We start from the raw sequence: 23,665 nt of genomic DNA, 5'->3' as shown, positions 1-23,665 counted from the left end.
CGAGTTCTTATAAAAAGTCAAGTCTGGGGTAGACAAATGAGCAAAGGAAAACCATGGCTCATTGAATAAATCAATTTTCATGGTGCAGATTGGTACACCATAACAATTCACGAGTTCATGATGATGACCATGAAACTTCTGTAGTGATGACTTCAATCTTGTAGCAACATAACCCTGTTCCAGAAGCCTATTTGTTAGAGTTCTAGCACGATACAAAAAGTCTGCATAGTTTCAGCAAGCTCTGGCATAACGTATAAGTTGTGATATGAACACTCCATACGCAGGTGCTGAAGGGATGTTGCCACAGATGAAAGGAAAGTTGACAATGTTGAATGAAAAGTCATCACGTTTGTCGTAAAGTTTGGTCAATAGTTTTTCTTTACCATCGATTTCTAAGTGTAGGTCAAGATATGAGGCTGACCTTACAGTGTCTGTAGTATCCTTTATCTCAAGTTCTTTGGGGTAGATGTGATGTATCAAATACCCAAAATTAGGATTGTTTAAAGATAATACATCATCTACACAGTTGAAACTGAGATTAAAGGATCTAGCCAAACGATATTCTTTCTTTCAGATCAAATCAGCTATAAAGTCAGCCTCATAAGAGTGAAGGAATAGGCAGAAAGTAAAGGAGCACAATTTGTTCCCATTGGAATGACGACCATTTGTTGAAAAACATGTCCACCAGACTGGACAAATGTATTGTCAATTAAAAATTCCAGCATTTTGTAAACATCTTCCTCTGTATATTTGGAAGATGATTTGAAATTATTTCTTACAAAGTATGAGGAATCTCTACCAAGAACTATATATTTGTATCAAGGTGTACCATCTTTTTGGAAAAACAACGATGTATGATGTTTTTAATTCGGGATTTTAACTGAGTATGGGGAATAGAAGTATACATTGTTGAAAAATCATAGGTTTTAATGCTATTATATTCTGATAATAGTCTTGAACTGATTGTCTCCAAAAGATCTTTCGAATTTTTAAGGATCCACATTGAATTAATACCAATACGGGAGTAACAAGTGTTGTGGTAGGACTGCAGACCCTCTTTGACAGTTGTGAGAATAGAAGTTAAAAGTTTTGAAAGAGGTTTGGTGGTACATTTTACAGATCCAACTATGGGAAAAGTTGTTTGTATGGATTCTTGTGGATAGACGGTAAATCACAATCATCGTCCTTAGTAGAGAGACCAAAAGAGGATAGCACAGATTTATGGTTTTCCACAATCTCTTCTTTGGAGAGTGTGGTAGCAGTATAGGTCTTATCACTATTATCATTTTCTACATCTAGCTCTGATAATAAACATTTGATGTAAAACGTTTTGCAGACAAAAACAATGTTGTTTTGGGCTTTGTCTGCTGGTATGACAACATATTTGTCATGTATAGTAGACAATGTTTTTGCTACATTGGGGTCTTTGAAAACTGATGTAGCTTTTGCACTCATTGACCTACTTAAAACTTTCAGTCGTTTCAAAATTAAAGACCTCACGGCCTTTAACCACTCTGACAGAGAATCAATGTCTTCTTCTCGTTTTATCCCTTTTCTTGCACAGTCCTCGACGGCATCCATAAGAACTTTAAAGTTATAATTCCAAAACTGATAATGAATTATATTCTTGATAGCATATGTCGAATGTTCTTGTAGGAAAGCAACTGGCTATTGATGGCCTTGTTCATTTTATAGAAATGATTTACAATGCCAACAAAAAAAATAGTCGTCCAAAGTAATGGATAAATAAATGTACTTAAAAGTAACAGAATTACTGTGGAATTAAACAGCACAATTACATATAAAATTGGAGAAAATAAAACTATGTTTCTTAAAGAAAAACTTGTGTTCTTTGACATCTGAAGATACAAAGTGTGAGGAACCTTGAGATGTTGAATTGTGAATAGCAGACTAGAGAATTAGTTTACCTACATGTAAATATTCGATAAAAACTTTCATTTCATTGAATCGTTGTTGTCACAAAATTTCGTTTTTAAGGCCAGTGAGAAAGATTTTTTTTTTAGGTTTGCAGGCTCTCACATCTCCTAGAGTTGCCCACTCATTGATTTTCATGAAAAATGGCCTAAGAACCATAAAATATAGTTTGAACAGCTTACAGGTGATATTCCCAACCCATGTAGTATTGCCATGAGTTTCCTTGCTAGCTGAACCATTCAATCAGTATTAGGTCAGGTGAATGGAGCTCAGTATTCAGTATTGATAGGTGAATGGAGCTCAGTATTCAGTATTGATAGGTGAATGGAGCTCAGTATTGATAGGTGAATGGAGCTCAGTATTCAGTATTGATAGGTGAATGGAGCTCAGTATTGATAGGTGAATGGAGCTCAGTATTCAGTATTGATAGGTGAATGGAGCTCAGTATTGATAACTTATGGTTAACTTTACAATAGAATAATAGGAGATGTGGTTTGGTTGTCAATGAGACAGTCATCCACCAAAAGCAAAGCAACAAACTTCTACAGGTCACCACACAGTCTCCAACCTCTTCCATTAATAGTATTTGTGGGATATTTCTAGGATATTTTTCACCAAACAAAGCTACAAAAGGAAAAGAAAGGATTTTTTTAGCAAGTTGGCAAACTGGATATTTTTACTTATTGGTTACAAGTTCTTGAACGACAGCTTCAACTTAATACTAAGTATCCGCATTTGAATGGAAGGGCTAGGCTTAATTCATTGTTGTCCAAGTGTGCCTAGGAATTGCACTGTTTGCAGAATATACTTGATGCTATGTACGGCTTTCAGAGTATTCTTGGCCCTTTTTGTTGCAGAAAATGTCACCTCAAATGTCTGAACTTAATATATGTGTTTTATTCTTGATCAATCGTAAATGTATTGACTATACACATCTTTACACATTTCATCTGTTGATAGTCTGAACTCTTCCAAATCTGACAGGTAGAAAATCAATGGATGTTTTTACTGCAATAATCTACAAGGATAATCTGAGTAAATGTATTTGACTTTATCTCTTTATACACAAGAAATGATGACATTTTGAGTACTAATTGGATTCTTTAAGTAGACATTCATTCATGCCTTTATTTCCTCTCACTGAGTTAATACAGGCAGGCATATATACACACTATTCATTTGAAAGATTGCAAAATTTTGATTAAAACTCCTTGTTTATGGCTGCTGAAGTATGGATCATCAATCAGTCCTTAAACTCCCTCATTACAACTAAGATGGTTGTTAACGTTCTTGACTACTCGTACAAAAGACGAGGAATTGTAAGAGATTGATGGACATGTCTTTTAACGTGACATTCTCAGGCAGCAACCATTTGATTTTCGGGGGGGGGGGCTATTCATTTTCATCAGAGACAATTAATTCCTCTATGGTGAAAAACCAATTCAGTTTTTTTTTCTGTCTTGCTAGATATTTTTTACATTCCAGTTTAATATTACTGGCAATTCATTGGAATTAACTGAACTGATTGTTTAGAATCAAGATTCTTCACAGAGCTGATTATTTTTTTTCTCCAAAAATGAGACGCACGACAGAGCACTCTTCTATTCTATCATAATATATAAAAATCTACATTGTTTTTGGCATTGTATGGACTATGTGCGCTTATTTGTTAGTAAAATGATACCCGTCGTCAGCGCGGTTGTAAAAAATATATCCTGCGATTTGGGTATTAATCTAAGAAATAAATTTAAAAAATCTCATGATCAAACCATCTCATGTTCCGGTTGAAAAAGTTCGAACTTCAAGCTTGTCAGTATAAAGGTTGCTTATCTAATTGAAACAGTTTGAGTAAGGTCGATTAAAATATCACCAAAAAGGCTTCTGAGGCATTTTCTACTTTTTAGGCTTTTGTTGTCTAAACTGTTGCGCTGTGGTTGGTTTATACCTGAAACGTCGCTTCAGCTTTTATTACACGGCGTGTGTTAAGCTGAAAAGACCGTGGATTGTGCCTTTCTACGAGTTCCAACACTTGCCTTTTGAACACTTATATTTAATTGCATACGTATTATAACAACAATATAAATTGATACTCATTAAAGAAATAATTTCAAGCATTTAAGTAAAGGTTTCTGCCTTGCATTAGCGCTAGTCTCGAACTTCAAACGATGGCCGAAAAGGGGGTGCTAAATTTGTTACTGTTCGATATAAATGTACGATAAGACGATTTTATCACTATATAGGGTGTTATTTTACATGATTAACACCTGATATACATGTAAACGTCGCACTTTCATGTTTACTTTAAGATGTAATTATCATCTCTTTATCAAATTGCCCGGGGTCAAAAGTCTTTCGCGCAGATCAAATATTTTCTTAATACGATTTTCATTGGTCGGTGAGAATAAAAAGAAAACCGTTAATCTGTTTGATACATATTTGATAATGTTAACACCTGACCCGTGGGAAAGGTTGGCTACAGAAATTCGTGTTATTTTTACACCAACATGAAAAAATCTAAAGAAAAAAATTGTCATGGAATTGTGATTTCCTAAAAACGAATTTCGATTTCCATTACGAATTCTAAAAGGAGTTTTATGACAAAAGGAAGAATCTTTGTTTCAAGTAAAATAAAACTGATAGTATTTTTCATAAGAATTTTAAAGCCCGTTACAAAACATGTAAAATAATTAAAAACCGAAGAAAACAAAAATGGTTTGAGTTTCCACTCTAATCCTCGATTTTATTTAAAATTTGTTACCTGAGGGGAAATGTTGGACAGGGGGTACTTCATCCCCGCTTCAATCCCGATAGACAACTGCCTCCCAGCCTACTGACCACCGCTTCCCAACACCTTTAATTTTATCCCTGGTTATAGTTACGCTTTCCGTATTTTTCACTGTCCGTTCCGCGCCCCATCAACCACCGTTCCTCGTCACCTCCACCACCGTCCCCACCCCTTCAACCCCCGTATCCTCGTCCACCTGTCCATCTCCCTGAGGAAATTCAACACTATGAGAAAAACCGAAGGCTAGATATATGCAGTCACAAGATAACATTTAGAAAAACAAAAACCGAACTACTACGTACATGTACACTAAAAACGAGAGGAAACATGCAAAAAAAACCCCAGAAACAAAAACAAAAAACAAAAACAAAAACAAACAAACAAACAAATACTAAAAACAAAAAAAAAAAAAAAAAAAACACCCCAAAAAAAAACACCCAAAAGATCGAAATACTACACCAAATGAATCACTGGACTGGCCAATCGATGCTATTTTGAAATTTACTTTTCAAGCACAACTATAGTCCTTGAACACTGGTAAATACAGCTTGTTTTACCTTACAAAAAACCTTTTCATGCCGTATGTTTTTTTTTTAAATGCCTTAAAAAGTCTGGGTTTTTATTCCACCTACTCTAAACCCTGAGAAGGCACTAAGTCGCGAAAAAGTAAACGAATCGCATTGCAAAATCTTGCAAACATAGCAAAATGCTTTCTTCAAAAACTAACTAAAATGAAAACGAATACATTGCAAAATAATTTCTTCACATTGTATGCATGCAGAATGACGAAATTATCGAAACTATGGGGAAAAACTGATATGTAGTGAAAACTGGGCGTTATCAATTGGAACGTACAATTATTTACCATGTCATTTTGTTTCATACCCATTTATTCAACTTTTTGAAATTTCAGGTAATACAGTTGGATAAATGGGAATAGGCGACATACTGTTTTAACTGTTTTAGTATATGCATTTGATGTTATATTGGTATGAAACAAAAGTACGTCCAAGCTATCGAAAAATATATCGAACAACTAGGATATGCATGTAATTGAAAATTGGGAATGATACTCAGTATATTTTGTTTTTCTGACTCATTTTATTTTAAATTATGATAGCTTAAGAGTTTCGTATATCGGGGGATATATTAATGAACGTCCCTTCTTGAGTAGATAAGAATTTAATCACGATAATGCTTGAAAACAAATGTTTAAAACACGTATTGTAAAAAAAAACAAAACAAAACAAAAAACATATAGTTAATGATTTATTTTTGATACGGTAGGGATCAATGCAATTTCTTCTGTAATTAAAGTTTTGCGCTTATCTATCACAAATGTTCCACTTTTTGTTTTGTTAATGAAAAAACTTACTCAAAATAAACAAATATTTACATTTCGGCTAAAACCACATTTAAATCCTTATTTGAGAAATTTCTGAGAATATTAAGATTAACTCCCTTTCGATCTTTGCCGATCTTCAAACAAATACTTCCTAATCTCTTTTTGATTGGTCGGCACCCTAAAAGGCCCGTTAACTATTCCCCGACAAAGTTGTTAATTTTATCGCCTAATAGGTATTAATTTGAGAATTTGCTAATCCGATAAAATCTTACATCCATAAAGTAAATGTTATCAGTCCTCAATTGATTTCCAATCAAAGGGGCGTGTCTCTTATTTACCAACAGAGCGTGTCGGTATTCGCGTGTCTTCTTCAATAAAAGAGGAAATCTTGGAAACTGTACAATCATAAAGCGTTTGACTTTTGAGAACTAAATACCTTCTTGAATTTTGGATACTGGATTACATTACAAAATGGTAAATAACACGCTACAAGTGGATTCCTCAACCGGAAGAAGAAAGGTAAATATATTTTTATATTTTGTTTAATTTTTACAAAAATGTTTACTTAATTTTTTATTGATGCTTCTTGTTGAGTAATTCTTTCTTATACTAATTATTTGTGATGGTGAAAGAAAAGATATTTTGGTAACATGTTCCAATAAGAAACGAGAAATTAACAATTTGAAAAATAAAATACTTTGCGTATCAGTATATTTTTTGTTGTTTATCCATGATCTCTCACAGTAGAAATAATATTTAGGAACCTTAGAAAAAAGTGCAAAAAATATTCACATTTTTTACAGCTTAACAAACCTCTAATAGAGAAAAGACGACGAGAAAGAATAAATAGATGTCTTGGTCAACTGAAGAAAATAGTGCTGGAGGCAACAGGCAGAAATAGTGAGGTAGGGATGTCATACGTTTTATATATATTTATTGAAAGTGAAGTGTTTAGTATCCAAAAAGTCACAGGATATACAATTATTCCCACATTTTAGGTCACCTCTTACTCAGGTGTGCGTGATTTTTACAATAAGGCAGCAACCATTTGATTTCAGGGGGAGGGGTGCTATAGATTTCATATATAATCTTTCATGCATACATGTAATCAGAATTAGACTCTCAATGCATGAACTTGAAATATTTGTGAGTAAAGTCTAAACTAAGGACTCTTTCATGCTTTGTAACATTAAGTATAACTTTTTATTCCAGAGTGCTCTGAACTCAAAATTAGAAAAGGCAGATATATTAGAAATGACTGTGCAGTATTTGGAGAATCTAAACAAAAATAAAAGTAACACTTCTAGATCATTAGCAGCAACAACAGCAGCCAGTGCCTACAATATAGGTTATACCCTATGCTCCAACCAAACAACAAGATATCTAGAGGCAGTAGGTCATTTCCTTGACAATAATCAACCTTCAAGTAACAGTGCTAAAACAAATATGACAACAGCAAAAGGTTACTATGGCAACAACCAACACATTACCAGCACAACTTCACCCAATGTGACAGCCACGACTACCTGTTACCAAGGAAATAACCTTCTAATATCACCCAATGGACAAAATATAAACACAGGACACACCATAGTCTCTAGTCAATCTGAACAGTCACATAATCTGTGTAATATGAACAATGTTCTTTCCAAATATTTGACCAATAGCATTCCAGCAATTAAAACAGACTCAAACTCACAAGGCAGAGAGGAAACCTGCCATCTAGCTATGAACATTAAGCAAGAACCTTGTTCCAGTCCACCTGCGACACCACCTAATAACCATAGAATTGAAGAAAGTGCTTTAAATAGAGTATATGACAATATTTCACCAGTGAATGGTACTGTATGGAGGCCTTGGTGATGCTTATTATTTACTATGAACTTATGTACAATATATTAATCAAACTATCTGTGATATAAATACTTCATTTTACAAGTTTATGCAAGATTAAATTTCAAGAGCAAAATTTGTTTGGTTTGTTTTTTACTAGGTTAGAGTTCAGTCATTTACAGTGAGTTTTGTTTGTTTTTACTAGGTTAGAGTTCGGTTGCAGTGAGTTTTTCAGAACACCTTGATTATGGTGTATTAGCACTTAGCACCTGCCAAATTTAGAAATACCAAAACTTTTCTTCTACCTTTTGGCCAAAATACACCACCATATGTTATTGCACATGTAACTCTAATGACAGTGATTCAGCTAGAAAGCTAGGGCATAGGACTTAATGAAGAGCTAAACCAAAATCACAGGGGAACTGTTTCTACCATTTGTATTATGACCTAATGTTGTTGAAATTTGAGTATTTCTTGATTAATTTAAGCTCTTAAATTATTATGTATGGTGATATGAAAAAAAAAAAAAAAAATCAATGATTGGTTTAGGAGGAGTTGTGCTTATGAGGTTTTAACATCTCTTTTTTGGATTCCTTTGACAATAATTACATTCCTTCATGCTAATATACATTTAATGTCCATCCTTCTTATAAAATTTCATCAAAATACCTAGAGCAGTTAAGCAGTAGTAGCCCGAACAAAAATTTTGACATAAAATGGACAGACACAAATGCTGATTTCTATATATGCCCTAAAACTTTGTTGTGGGGGCATAAATAGGGCTAAGTAGATGAATAAAATTGCCATAATAGAAATGTTTTTTTTTATATTCTGAAAAGCAGAGAGAATAAATATTTAAAGGAAGAAGGCCAGTGCTCCCCTGTCAGGTGTAATATTTGGTAGTACCTGTATAAGACAATGTACATGGATGACCTCTTGTCTTCTGTCTTCATCCTTAACAAAGGATCATAACACAGCAACAACACGATCAAATCAACTTTTATTAAATAAATAAATACCTCTAAAGCACATGACCCACAAGATCACTACACTTTTGCATAGATGAGGCAGTTGAAATAAATTCTTTGGTCCCCTGGCCATACTCAAATAATTTTTGCTTCCGAAATTGAGGCCAAATAACAATGGTCATGCTTAAAACAGTCATTATTTTGCCAGGTCACAATTGTCAACTAATATATTGTCTGGAACTTCATTTTAAATACTGATAGTGTAATTAATGAATTGTGTAAAAACAATAAATTTTATACATGGCTTTAAACAAATTCTTTTTTTTTCATTCTTGTCTGCCTAAAAACTATCTACCTTGATGTTAGCACAGTGGATAAAGATGGAAAATGATATCTGGACTCAGAAAGAAGAACGAGCCAGACACCATGCAAACAGCATTACAAATTCTGGCAGAGAACCAAACAAATAATTTATTCTAGCCTTAGATATCTGCAGTCAATATCACAAGAAGTTTTAAGTGTAAAATTGATTAAAAGTAATGACATAACAATGCTATTTACTATAACTACATCATTATTTACCATCAATTTTACACTAATGACTTTTTGTGACATTGACACCTGTATGGAAGCCCAGGTACTTTGGTTTTATACACTAATACAAAGTTTAATTGTTTTACAACATTCAAGAATAACAATACAAAAATAAACGTTTTTGTTTACAGTCTTTTGGCATTACCTTAAACTTATATGGGTCCATGTTAACATATTTTTAACATAAACCCTTATGTCCTATTTTACATAGTTTCTACACGTCATTCTTTTGCAATCGGCCAATACCAAGTATTTTCAGTTTAAGTACCGAAGATTATATATCACATTAAGGAAGACAAATAAATGCCCAAATCTTTTTCCTGCACCAAAGAATTCTAGATTTTATATAATTGCTTAAAAATACAATTCATTTGATTGATCTAAAAATGGATTAAAAAAAGAACATTATTATTATTATTATCATTTTTGAAATATTACTATAGGACCACAGGCCCAAGAGAAATCAAAATAATTTTGAAAGGACCACAGGCCCAAAAACTTATTGATTATGGGTTCTCTGTCATCCAAAGAACAGCAAAAATAAATAGAACTCCTTATAATTGTAATAAAAAACCCCCCAAAAAAAAATTAATGCAGAAGTTTTGGTCATCAGTTTATAATGCATTGTAAATGCAAAACTTGTTTACTGTAGCATACAATTGGTGATCCTGAATATAAAAAATAGGGACCCAAAAATCAACCTCATGGGAGCCCTCCCACTCGACAGGATCCACCTTTGGTGTTGTAGACATAAAGCTGGAGCATAGGAAATATTAAGTACCAGTCCATATAAAATTCAGACAGTGCCAATATTAAGGTGATTCATGGTGAAGAAAAACCCACCAAACAAATGGTGCTTTTTCAGCCTACATATGCTATACTTTCACAAAACAACAATATTTTCTGCATTCAGATCTGCACTTTAAAGAAAATCATACATTCATCTCCCACTGCAATCAACCAAATGAAGCCAAATCAAGAATGATAACTCTTCCAAAGTGCAAATTTCACGTACAATCTATAAAAGGAGTATGTTCAGAAAATATCAAAATCAGCCCCAAAAACTGAAGTATTTCAAATAAATTTGGAAATTGCATAATTTACTAGTTGAATATGTGCCTTGCGTGAAAAACAAAGTTTCTTTGCAGTTAATGTATGTTTTGCACTAAAATTGTTGAGGTAAATAACGCAAAATTTGGAAATCTAACCGAATTGTATTAAAATAGCTTATTTCATGAGACATTTTTATGTAGAAAATATCGAGCACATTTATCGAACTCTTTGATATTTCTACAAAAATAGGCTTCTGTACCACCACAACTCCTGACAAAAGATTTTGTTGTTCATAGCTTGCGCTCTATATTTTTGGATTAAAAAACTACCCATAATCCTCACATTTTTGTGAAAATTCTTCGAAAACTGTGTAGATGTAGAGTTTTGTCCCCTTCTTATGACAAAATTATCACACAACAGCATGAACTTTCTGTATATTAGTATTCAGATAGTAATTTAGCTTTAAAATAGCCAAATAGTAAATTTGAAAAAGTAAGTTGAAACTTTGGCAAAATAGTAGGCCAGAAACTAGTGTTAGTGAGTTTACCCCTTTAAAAGTGCAACAACCAAATGAAAAACTAAGACTGGCTACATGATCAGTTACTGTGTCTGAACAAGAAACAAAACTGAATTTGGTGGGTTTTTGACATGCATGAATCACCTCCTGTCTGATTTTTAGAAAGACTGCTACTTAAAGAACTACTGTTTGTTTTGGTGATTTTGAAGTTTAATCAATCAAATTCAAATTTAAAAAAAATGGTACATAGGTAGATTATACGTGCAAAATTAGGACAAAAATGAGAAAATAGTAGCCTGGAACCCTTCACGTTTTCAATCTTACTTTTCACAATCTTCAAATCCCTTCAAAACTCCAGAATTTGTTCCAAATGAACTTTTTCTTTAGAGGGAGAATATAGTTTAAATTATGACATGAATAACCTTTAACCTAATGGAGAATTCTGTACAAACCCATTAAGTGTAGTGTTTTCTACAATAGATGACACAAGTGGAAATATATCTAAATGAAATTTTGACAAAAAACAAAAATTGAAACCAACTAACAGAAGAACTTTCATAGTTTGTTCTTACTTGTAGTCAGTAGTAGATCCAGATAATAAAAAAAAAAGGGGGGGAATCACTCCACTGATTTTCATATTTTTTCTAATCAAACAAACTTTTTGATCATAAGGAGGTCCCCAAACCCCAGGGTCTGACTATTGTGACATAGTTAGTCATATTACATATGGATACATGCAGAAGTGTGAATCATACAAACTGAACTCTCTGTTTGAAACATATTCCAGGTTGAAAGAGAACTTGAAACGAGAACAATAATATCAACACATAAAGAAGATAAGTACAGATGTAACAGTAAATACATATATTGCACCATGTTAACAAAGACTTCTTACACAATATTGTAAACCAACTTATTTTTGTAAATATGTCTTTATGTGTTTCTGGAGATCAATCCAATTTCATTGGTATTTATTTTACTAGACTTGCACACTGTCTAAAATGTAATTCTAAAAGAAGAAACTTATAAGCAGCAATTTATTTTCACATTTTTCTCTAGCCTGCAAACCAAGAAATTTGTGAGCAATAACTCACTAGTGATACCCTGACTTTCAATCACGATATAAGGAAAGTCCTCAGTAAAAACAAGAAATTTTTGTGGTATTTTTATGAAAATAGATCACACCATAAAACAAACCTACAGGAAGAATGTGTTAAAATTTAAAGCCACTTTGATGAGCAGTAGTTGAGAAAACTGACAGAAAAAAATGTTATGGATAGAAACATGGACAAAGGTAAAACAGTATATCCCCCTCTTCTTCGGAGCAGAGGTATAATTAATGCAAAAATAAGTTGGTTCACATAAAAAACTCTATTCTACATATTGCTACACTAGGGTTAATTCAACTAACATACTGACGATCTAAGTATAAATAGATGTTCTCAGAAAACTAATATTAGACTTCAGAATTGTGCTTAAATGAGATCTATATCAAAGAAAAAACATGAGGGATTTAACAGTAGAGAAGTGCATAGTAAAAAATAATAATCGCAAATTTTAAATGACAATTTTCTGTCAAATCCACTGTGACGTCACTGATAAACAGAATAACATCAGTTCTAGACAGAACATCACATCTCACTTCACTGGCCGTCTGTAACATTCTCTGTGTTGACTTCAAAACTGTTGTTTAATCTGTATCCAACAGTAATCATTAAGTTCCACAGTAGGAATTGTAAAATATATAGCAGGAGATACTATTATGGTAGAATTTAAAAGCATAGATTATTAGAGACAAGGTTGCCCATTACTTAAAGTCTTTTTAAGCAGGTTTTGTAAAATTCAAAAATCCAAATCCTCACTTTTTAAAGAGTGATGTACCAGGAATCCTAATTGTATCTCCTGAATTGTTACTGGTAATTTAGAAATTATTATGTGCAATTAACATTACAATTTTGTCATTTAAATTGAAAACTATTTTAATGTTTGTGATAGTGAGAAAAATCTGCCATTAAAAATGTTAAAAAATAATTACCAGTAATGCCTGGATTGATTACATGTACTATAATTTCAAGTCAGTCTCATTCTATGCAATATTTTCAGAAATTTCTGAAATAATTGTGTGTATTAATTATTGTGAGTTTGTCATTTTAGTCCAAAATGTAATTTAAATGATTGCAATTTGGAGAGAAATCAGGCATCAGTAATAATAAAAGTTTCATAACTTAATAATAACTTAGTTTTATTATTGCGACTAAGGAAAATTACTTTTTTCGCAATGATAAAAACAATCCAATAATTTCTTACCTTACCATATACAGATAACAAAGCATATGGTGCATCATGAATATAGATATGAATACACACTGACAGAATTCCAGAGTTTATTATGCTGCATTGCTTTCCTACATCACTTGGTGGTAAAGGGAGACAATGCAGCATAATCAACCGTGGGTTTCGATGATATAACAAATGAACAAACAAAACTACAATACCAATTCTGCTTAGAGCATCTAGATTATACATGTACAGAAATAAATAAAATCACCAACAAATGTAACATATTGTAATACTGGAATTATATAATGCAAAGACTGAGATAATAGCATATAAATAAAGACAATATAACATTCATAAGAGAAAGAACAAGGGTCTGTAAGGTCCTAGTTTGGCCAAAGGTAAAGCAAGCTTTCAAAATGATTAAAGCACCTACCATTTTTTTAGCGAAGCGGGCAGCAAATTTTTCTGAACAAAAAATAAAAAAACAACATAACAATATGACTCAATATTGAAGCCTCAGAATTTTTTTTACTTACCCATTGGAAAAAATTGAAAGTTTTCACCCATTATGCAACAATGCAGATTTTCAAACAAAAGTTTTTAAACTCAGATTTCAGCCAAAAAAATTTTTTACTCAACAAAAATCAGAGATAATTTTACGAGGTCAACAAACAAAGTGGAAATTGGCAAAATCAGAAGTAAATATACAGTAAAAAAGAATTCTAACGGTAAAATCTATTATTGAAATTGCAGAATACCCTAAAAAGCAGAAAAAATTATCCCTGGAAAATTCAACCCCCTTGAAAAAAAAAAATCTAATTATAATTGTAAACAATAACCTAAATTTTTCAAATAGTTGATCAAAATTTCTACTTTTTAACAAGTCATTGGGAAGTTATTTGTAAACTGCCAAAGTTCACATAAAAAAAAACCCTGACAAGATTTACAAAATTACAGCAAAGGTAAATACACCCTTTAAAAGACCCTTGTCCTTAAATAGTCATTATAGGGAATGTTGATAAACTACCATAAACCAAGTAATTTTTGCAGGTGTATTTTAGGGGTGTGTCTGAACATATAAAAAAATTCCAAAAGATTACATACTTACTGTGGCACTTAGAATTCATCAAAATTTGAAACACCAAAATTTTTCTTAATGGTACATGTATACCATTTTGCCTCAAAACTGCCATATTTTACACCCACCAAACAGTATCTGATACAAGTTACTGTAAACATAAAAGTAACTTGTTTATTTCCAATTCACAGAACACATATAACTCCATAGCAAACCAGTTTCATATACATAAAAATAACTAAGTTTGTTATTTTTTTTTTTGTTAATCAAGTGATAAAATCTATAATGCCCTTCAATTACAAAGACAAGGAAATAGAGAAAATATCATATATAGCCCATAAACTGTTTACAATAGAGTGTTTTCATTAAAAAATTCTTACTGAGAAGAAATTAAAAATTAGTCAATATGTAATTGGGTGTGGAGAGTAATTGAGAGTGAAAATGCAAAGCATACATATACATGCATACATGTACTTAGTTACCAATGCTCTTTTCATGCAAACATGCTCAATAGTAATAAATACCCATGAAGAAACCTTCACCAGGAAATGACCATGCTATATGTTATATTTATTATTCTAAGCATTCAAAGAAAAAAACATCTGTAAAGATACAGATTTCCTTAATAATATTCTGCCATAGCTACCATCAAAATACCAATAACTACATGTAAATAAGTACATGTTTAGAAAATTTAAGAACTTGATCAGATATTGCTCAGCATGTCTTAACCAACATGTAGTGTGAATACCCATGGTGTATTCTGCCTTCCAATCTGTGAGGAGTTAATTAATAGAACCAGATGTCAAGGTCAATCCATGATCATTTGTAATCACATCTTCTGCCAAACCATAAGTCACCTGACCAGCAGGCGGCCAATCAGAAAGACTCAGTTCAGCCTCTATAGATTTTTGATGCAATGGCCCTAATTTTTCTGGCTTGATATACTTCAGAATTTTCTTTGTCACCTTACTGTCTGTTATAGAATACTGAAATACACAAAAAAGCAATGTATGATATAGGAACAAAAAAAGAAATATTTGTTGAGAAACTAATTCCGTCTCTGAAAGATTTAATTAGAGTAGCCAGCAATGTTAAAAACTAGTGGAAAATACTGTTTGTTCTGATAGTCCGGTAAATGTTATTTAAGTAACGGACATGTTTATACTTCTTTTTAACAATCAGTATTGTTGGCCATGTTTTCTGAAAGTGATCCATTAAGTCCTGAATTGGGTAGTTTTTTTTACAAAGGTTCTATGGAGAGATTTACAATCTGCAGAGGGTACAGTCGAGTCCATATATGTAGAAACTATGGAAAATCTGTAAAGGTAAATAGCTTTGAAATTATGAACGATACAAAATGTGTCAAACTGACTGAACAAATACTGTAAACCTGCACATTTTGTGCCATGCTTTTTTTGGCAATTTCTGCGATCAATGTAGTTTTGGGCAGCTTTAAGTTTGCAGTTGTTCCTGGAATCTTATCAGAATGTTCTTAAAAGGAATTCCTCACAACATTTTAATTTTCATGTTCCGCAAAAATAGCAAAAATAAAACTTTGTGAAATTTCATGGTTTACAGTACTGGAAATTAATGTTTAGAACCCAATAATATACATACATGGCCTACACACTAAAGAGAGAATAATTGACTTTCTTTCTCATTGGTATTTCCTGGCCCAAGATGAACCTAATACCATTACATATTTTATACAATGAAGACATCATCGTACACATATTGGTAAAAATATCTTACCTCAAATACACAGCAGAGGATAAAATGTATCACAGGAAATAGAAACAAAAATAGTCTAAACATAAATGGTTTTTTGTTCAATGGCATCAGCTGAAAATATACAATGGACTCAATTAGACAATACAATTAAAAAGTTACAGCAAAAGCTAATTTCAATTTCTGATAAAAAAAATGAAAAAGGGAAATAAGAAAGAGAAAATGAAAAATGAGAACTTTGGTAAAATGAAAAAGAGAACTTTGGGGAAATGAGAAAGAGAAATTTGGGGAAGTGAAAAAGAGAACTTTGGGGAAATGAGAAAGAGAAAATTGGGGAAGTGAAAAAGAGAACTTTGGGGAAGTGAGAAAGAGAACTTTGGGGAAATGAAAAAGAGAACTTTGGGGAAGTGAGAAAGAGAACTTTGGGGAAATGAAAAAGAGAACTTGGGGAAATGAGAAAGAGAACTTGGGAAAATGAAAAAGAGAACTTTGGGGGAAATGAGAAAGAGAACTTGGGAAAATAATAAAGAGAACTTTGGGGAAATGAGAAAGAGAACTTGGAAAAATGAAAAAGAGAACTTTGGGGAAATGAGAAAGAGAAATTTGGGGAAGTGAAAAAGAGAACTTTGGGGAAATGAGAAAGAGAAATTTGGGGAAGTGAAAAAGAGAACTTTGGGGAAATGAAAAAGAGAACTTTGGGGAAGTGAGAAAGAGAACTTTGGGGAAATGAAAAAGAGAACTTGGGGAAATGAGAAAGAGAACTTGGGAAAATGAAAAAGAGAACTTTGGGGGAAATGAGAAAGAGAACTTGGTAAAATAATAAAGAGAACTTCAGGGAAATGAGAAAGAGAACTTGGGAAAATGAAAAAGAGAACTTTGGGGAAATGAAAAAGAGAACTTTGGGGAAATGAAAAAGAGAACTTGGTGAAATGAAAAAAAGAACTTGAGGAAATGAAATTCATACATCAATTATTGATTGATTGCTCAATAGTTGTTAAGCCGTAGCTAGAGTAAATGATTATAACACACTTAAGTTGCTATGGCAATAAGAATAAAGTTCAATAACTCAAAAAAAAAAGAAATGAAAATTTGTAAAAACAAAAGGATGTTCACATCTATAGAACCAATTCATCAAAGTTTTATGACAATTGGTGACAGCTTTTTTGAGAAGCTATTGTGCAATGAGTAAACGATGGACAGACAGAGAACTGTATACCATAAACATGATGATTCCAATATACCCACTCATTTAGTGGAGAAATAATATATAAACTGTTACATGTACTTGTATTAGTTGATATTGTTTCAATTTTCATTTTGGTCAGAAGAATAAAGAATTGGTTGCTATGCAAATGCTAGCAATTTTGGCTTTTGAGGTACAGGTAGGTTTTGGTATCAACTTGTATATCTTAGGTGACAACAGATATATGTTGCTATGGAAACCAGTAAATTGCAGGGTACTCAATAAAAACAAACCAATTATATAGTCAGTATGGTATTATATTTTGAGTACTCAATTAGAAGTATGAAGTATTGGTCAGTATGGTAACAATGTTTAGAGTACTCACTGAGAAAAAAACTGATCACTGGTTCATAGGACAGTAAATTTAGAGTAATCAGTAATTTTTAGAGTACACACAGAGAAAAAATTGGGTATCGGTTGGTATGATAACTATTATATATTTAGAGTACTTACCGTGAAGAAATGGAGTATTGGTTGGTATGGTAACTATTATATATTTAGAGTACTTACCAAGGAGAAATGAAGTATTGGTTGGTATGGTAACTATTATATATTTAGAGTACTTACCGTGAAGAAATGGAGTTTTGGTTGGTATGGTAACTATTATATATTTAGAGTGCTTACCATGAAGAAATGGAGTATTGGTTGGTATGGTAACTATCATATTTTTAGAGTACTCACTGTGAAGAAATGGAGTATTGGTTGGTATGGTAACTATTATATATTTAGAGTGCTTACCATGAAGAAATGGAGTATTGGTTGGTATGGTAACTATTATATTTTTAGAGTACTCACCGAGAAGAAATGGAGTATTGGTTGGTATGGTAACTATCATATTTTTAGAGTACTCACTGTGAAGAAATGGAGTATTGGTTGGTATGGTAACAATAACAGGAATGTGGAGAAGGCAAATAACAAAATCAATGTCACTGTGTAAGGCACTGAAACAAAACAAATACTGATCATTATATATGTAATATTTGGGTCATTGCTTCATGTAAAAAAAATTCAAAACATTTTTTATTTTCAAATGGGCCTGAACCTAGCAACTAGGAAAAAATGGAACAAAAAGGATCATCTATCAACTAGTATATTTAGAACTTTTGTAAAGTATCCACATAATTTAAAAAAAAATCTGAGGCAATGGCAAATTCTCTGTTAAGCTTAAGGAAACCCCTAGTTCTTGGCTTAGTCTTTGTTATACTCACATGATTCCCATATTTATTCAGAATAAACTACAATAAGATGTTTCACATGGTGCAGCTTAATACAGCCACAGAGGTCAAACCATGAACAGTTGGAGGAAGTATGGAGTATGGACACATCCTTCAAATTTATACAGCTTTGAATTGTAATTATTTGACAAAGGATCAGAATTTGACCAGAATTGAATCAGTCACTTATTTGTCCCTTATGCCTAAAAGTTAGAAGTCAAAACCTCCAAAATCAATTCAAGCTTTCTTCTGGGTTATGGCCCCTTGCTGTACAATTTCGAAGCAATCCATTCACTAATTTAAGTTACTGTCTGGACATCAAGAAAATACAAAATTTTTATCTCCCTTTTAGGCACCTAATTTCTAAATCAATACCAGTCTGACCATTGCGGTATAAAATATTTTTTGAACATCACAGACATTCCTACGCTTAAACAGGAGTTGTATAGTTAAATAACATAAAATGCTTGTTTTTGATCCCCAATTAAAAAATGGTTGGTGCCATAACCCCCAAAATCATTACCAACCTTCATTTTGTGGTTTGGAACTTTGTAATAAAATTTTATAAACTGCTCTTAAATTGTAACAATTTTTGACCGACCAAAAATTTTTAAGCCTCTAAATCTACAAGGAAGAATCATACCATACCATTTGTATATATAGGTTTCCTGAATGGAGGCCCTTGTGAGAAACAGAATGCTACTGCTATATACTGATACGATGATACTAGAAATATCACAGTTGTCTCCCATGAATAATTGTTATCAGCATCTACATTGTCCTCAGCCTTGGTGTACCTAAATAAATCAGGAATTACATTGATATAAAAATATATTTTGCACATCAGTGGAAATGGGCAGCAATAAGTGTCATGGGTGGAAGTACCAGTATAATGGACAGCAATAAGTGTAGTAGGTGGAAGTACCAGTAGAGAAATGGGCAGCTATAAGTGTAGTGGGTGGAAGTATCAGTATAATGGGCAGCAATAAGTGTAGTGGGTGGAAGTATCAGTATAATGGGCAGCAATAAGTGCCATGGGTGGAAGTACCAGTATAGAAAGGGGCAGCAATAAGTGCCATGGGAAGAAGTACCAGTATAATGGACAGAAATAAGTGTAGTGGGTGGAAATACCAGTATAGAAATGGGCATCAATAAGTGTAGCTGTATAATCCTATTAAATATTTCTTCAATGTTCTAAAAGAAAAACATTCAGCTAGAAAATTTACAAATTAGAATCATAATGCTGAAAATAGTAGGTTTAGGTCTGCTATGCCTAGCCTTTCAATTTTTGCTGCGGATCATTTTAGCCCAAGTGATCTGAAGTAATGTCATGGCTTACACAGGACATAAGACAAAATAATTGAACATGATAAGCTAAACATGACCACACTTAAGTTGGTCACACATGAAACTGAAATATGTTATCATAAGGCCAAAACAAATTTTTTTTCCCAATTTAGGTCAATTTCTTTTAATTCAACAGCATTTTCACTTAATTGATAAAAAGTAAAAAAATTAAATTCGCCCACCAGCTTCTCATAATTAAGAAAAAATGTAGGATGAGAATGTAAGAATTTTTTGTGATGGCCTAAATCCCAGATTCTCTTTAATAATTTGTTCTATCATTCTTTCAACTTAATTCAGAAATTATTGCAATGTTCTTACGGCAAAAAAATAAATAAATCTGACTTTAACAATTAAAACTCACACACTAGAATTTAACATTATTGTTGAAGGCTTTCTTTCTTTAAAAAATCACAATTTGATATTGCAGACAAAGTTGCCTTAATAAATGGATGTAATAATTTCTAAAATTACAGTATTTTTAATATCGACAGTGTTCAAAATGAGAACTTTTAAAAAACTTCCTGTTTTAAAAATTTATTAAGGCTTAATCAAAGCAATAACTATTTATACACTTACCATTTCTGAGACTGCAGGAAGAGGAAAGCACTGATTTGGAAAAATACCACTAAAATCAATTGTCCAAAGATGGATATCAAGTTAGATAACTCTATCAGACTACTCTGTGGTTGATGGGCAACAAGATGCTTGTATGCACCAGTGTAACCCACTGTAAAATAAGATATATATTGAAAAAATTAGCAAATTTAGGCCATTTTAAATTAATCTTTTTAAAGTTCTCATGTCAGTCCTAAATGTTCTAATTTTTTAATATTGAGAATGTAGTCTCTTAATAAATAAAATAACAAAAAATGTCTCTCTGATACAAACATTACTTCAATGATCACTTAATGTAACTTCAATTTTTATGGTAAAGTTTGCAGTGGTATAACACTTATTAGTATAATGCATGATTCTCACCAGTGACCCATTTCACAAAATGTTGAAACGTAAAATTAGACAAAAGAGATGATGTCATGATAGAAAAATGTATTGTGACGTCAATACTTACAAAAATTTTTACACTTACGAAGTTCTTTTCTTGTGAAACAACTACAGCTGTATACAAATCTAAACCGATATGCCAGATTTTTAATGTACCAACTCACATAGGTAACCATGACAACCATCACTTGACACATAAATTTGGCTCTGAGCCAACCATACAACACTTAATCTCCAACATGTTATGTGCTAGGCGGAAAAGCAGTGACTACCAATTTTAAAGTCTTTTGAATAACTAGACCAGGGATAAAACCGACAAATTCCCACCAACAGGTTTACTACAACACCAACAAGACTGTTGAAAAAGCAATCATTATAAAAATAGAATACAGATACTTACTAAGTACAGCAATAGATGTTGTAATGACTAGATCTATGTAAAGGAACTGCATACCTGATAGGTTACAGGAATACTGTCAAACAAAAATTTGTATATACCTGTACCACCATTTTATAGCAGAAATTTAAACAAAAATTTTGACAATAAGACAGTGCCATACATAACTAATTATAAGTTTTGCCATGAAGTTAAAGTAAATTGTTCCATTGCATGGGTCAACATTTGTTTAGAAACATTTAAATTAAAAAGGATCATTAATTATGTGAAAATCAAACTTTTTGAGATTTTTTATTTATCTATAACTTACAATACAGAGAGTAAAAGAAGCATACGTCAGTGTTCTAGGATTTTTTGGTCAACTTGACTTGCCACGGGTAAGTGGCCTCCAAAAAAAAGACTTACCCAGACTTTAAATGAACTTATCCACATTAAAAGTAACATTTCAAAGACAAAATATGTGTCATATGATTTGGTAACAAGTGCAACACAGTTCTTGTGTGGCAGACTATCATTATGGGACCAAAGGTTGTTTCTATGCCATGTTGTTGGCCCAGTAACAAATTTACTATGATTAGCTATGATAGGATATTTTTTACAACATATGCACAGCATATGGTGCTTGAATTTAATAAATTCTACCCAGGGAAACTCTTCCTTCCATGTCGATTTCTCTTTTCTTAATCATAAATTTTATTCTTTTCCTTTTTATCAAGTTTTGGTTTCTTTGGACGGGGAGGGCTCTACTTCTTTTGAGGATGTGAACCCTAAACTATGGAGATCCCTTTTTATTTTGAATTTCCCACCATTCAAACATTTAGTATTGTATTTAGAAAACATTGCTGGGCATAACTATGATAAAAACTTGTACACTCCTTGAGACATTTAGGTTTCCTGCACACACAAAGCTCACCAAACGCACGATAAATGCATGATAAACGAATGCTCCTACCGTGTGTTTAAACGCAAAATAGACAAATGACAAAAAATAATAATATTGACATATAATGAAGACAATAAAAAAATTAAAATTAAATTAATGAAATTATATAAATTAATGATAACAAAAAATATAAAAATAACAGTTAAATCAAGGAAATAATCAAAGTACAAAAATAAACGAACTCTTCTATCATGTGTTTAAATGAACGCTTCTATTGTGTGTTTAAACAAACACTTCTATCGTGCGTTTAAACGAATGCTTCTATTGTGTATTTAAACGAACGCTTCTATCGTGCGTTTGAACGAACGCTTCTATCGTGCGTTTGAACGAACGCTTCTATCGTGCGTTTGAACAAACGCTTCTATCGTGCGTTTGAACAAACGCTTCTATTGTGTGTTTAAACGAATGCTTCTATCGTGCATTTAAACGAACACTTCTATCGTGCGTTTAAACAAACACTTCTATCGTGCGTTTAAACAAACGCTCGTATTGTGTGTTTAAATGAACGCTTCTATCGTGCGTTTAAACGAACGCTCGTATTGTGTGTTTAAATGAATTTATTTGAAAACAAATATATAATGATGAAGGAAACTAACCATCTGTTCAAAATTACGAATTTTAAAATCTGTATTATCTTCTTTTACCATTTTCAGATCGAAAATTATTGTTTTCGCATCACGATTGTGTTTGACTTCAATGGAAGAAAAGAGATCTAATTACATATAGGATTGTGATGACTAAAAAAGCAAAACAAAATAATCACTCTTTCTAAAGAAAAAAAATTAAAATTCTGCAGAAATAAATTCAGAAATAATTGTCACAGGTCAGGCAAGTAAGGACTTGTTTTCAACATACCCAAACTTCAAAACTGACTTCCCCACGGGTAACCAAAGGCTCCCGAAGGACTTTCCCGACCTGAAAATTCAGTTACCACAGGTAACGGGTAATGGGAATCCTAGAACACTGTTATGTAAAGCATAAATTCATTAATGAAACTTGCTTTCATAAAATAAAACTAAGTAAATAGTGAGCTGAGTGAAACCTCCACTCACCTCCCCAAAAAAAAAATCCATATAGGAAAACCAAAGGTTATTCAGAATGAAAAACAAGACAGGAGGTACACATCGGCATTGTGTGCAAGTTTTAACTAGTTCTGTTCACTACTTTTCAAAAAGTTGCAGATGGAAACTGGGGATGGATGAACAAACAGAACAGACAGAAAATATATGTATATAACTTACATTGTAGAGTATTAAAACAGAAAAAAACTGGATAAAACTGTATAATGCCATGTATTTAAAACAACCAAAGGATGTTGCTAATGCACAACGTCCCTCCCTGAAACAGAAAAAAGATAAAACAATATAACACAATTTATTTCGTAAGTGAAAGATCAAAAT

At 32.4% G+C, this 23,665-nt stretch overlaps 2 protein-coding genes across 3 annotated transcripts in view; one reads left to right on the top strand and one right to left on the bottom strand.

The window, feature by feature from the left end:
- Positions 1–6,426: 6,426 nt before the first annotated feature.
- On the top strand, positions 6,427–7,995 carry LOC148601266 (uncharacterized). The gene is made up of 3 exons (XM_088555962.1): positions 6,427–6,584; positions 6,869–6,970; positions 7,278–7,995. The coding sequence occupies exons 1-3, from the start codon at positions 6,537–6,539 to the stop codon at positions 7,926–7,928; spliced, it is 801 nt and encodes a 266-aa protein (XP_088412088.1). The 5' UTR covers positions 6,427–6,536; the 3' UTR covers positions 7,929–7,995.
- Positions 7,996–13,251: 5,256 nt separating this feature from the next.
- Positions 13,252–23,665, bottom strand: part of LOC148601265 (polyamine-transporting ATPase 13A3-like) — a 53,049-nt gene continuing 42,635 nt past the window's right edge. For both annotated transcript variants that reach the window (XM_088555960.1, XM_088555961.1), the window contains 7 exons: positions 23,507–23,603; positions 21,326–21,398; positions 20,500–20,650; positions 19,225–19,373; positions 18,215–18,303; positions 16,144–16,233; positions 13,252–15,377 (listed from right to left, as the gene is read on the bottom strand). In XM_088555960.1, the coding sequence (XP_088412086.1) occupies positions 15,174–15,377; positions 16,144–16,233; positions 18,215–18,303; positions 19,225–19,373; positions 20,500–20,650; positions 21,326–21,398; positions 23,507–23,603 (853 nt within the window). In that variant the 3' untranslated portion in view covers positions 13,252–15,173. The remainder of the gene's footprint in view (positions 15,378–16,143; positions 16,234–18,214; positions 18,304–19,224; positions 19,374–20,499; positions 20,651–21,325; positions 21,399–23,506; positions 23,604–23,665) is intronic.

This window comes from Perna viridis, chromosome 12, assembly GCF_037379345.1.
Source record: "Perna viridis isolate PV_CMFRI_1.1 ecotype Kerala chromosome 12, ASM3737934v1, whole genome shotgun sequence".
Taxonomy (NCBI): domain Eukaryota; kingdom Metazoa; phylum Mollusca; class Bivalvia; order Mytilida; family Mytilidae; genus Perna; species Perna viridis.
Note: the sequence above shows the minus strand (reverse complement) of the source record. Positions and strands in the feature narration are given on the sequence as shown.

Bases quoted from the DNA above. Each gene is read 5' to 3' on its own strand.
- LOC148601266 (XM_088555962.1), top strand. From the start codon at position 6,537: ATGGTAAATAACACGCTACAAGTGGATTCCTCAACCGGAAGAAGAAAG. The intron at 6,585-6,868 runs GTAAATATATTT...CATTTTTTACAG, and splicing joins CCTCAACCGGAAGAAGAAAG to CTTAACAAACCTCTAATAGA. The intron at 6,971-7,277 runs GTAGGGATGTCA...TTTTTATTCCAG, and splicing joins CAACAGGCAGAAATAGTGAG to AGTGCTCTGAACTCAAAATT.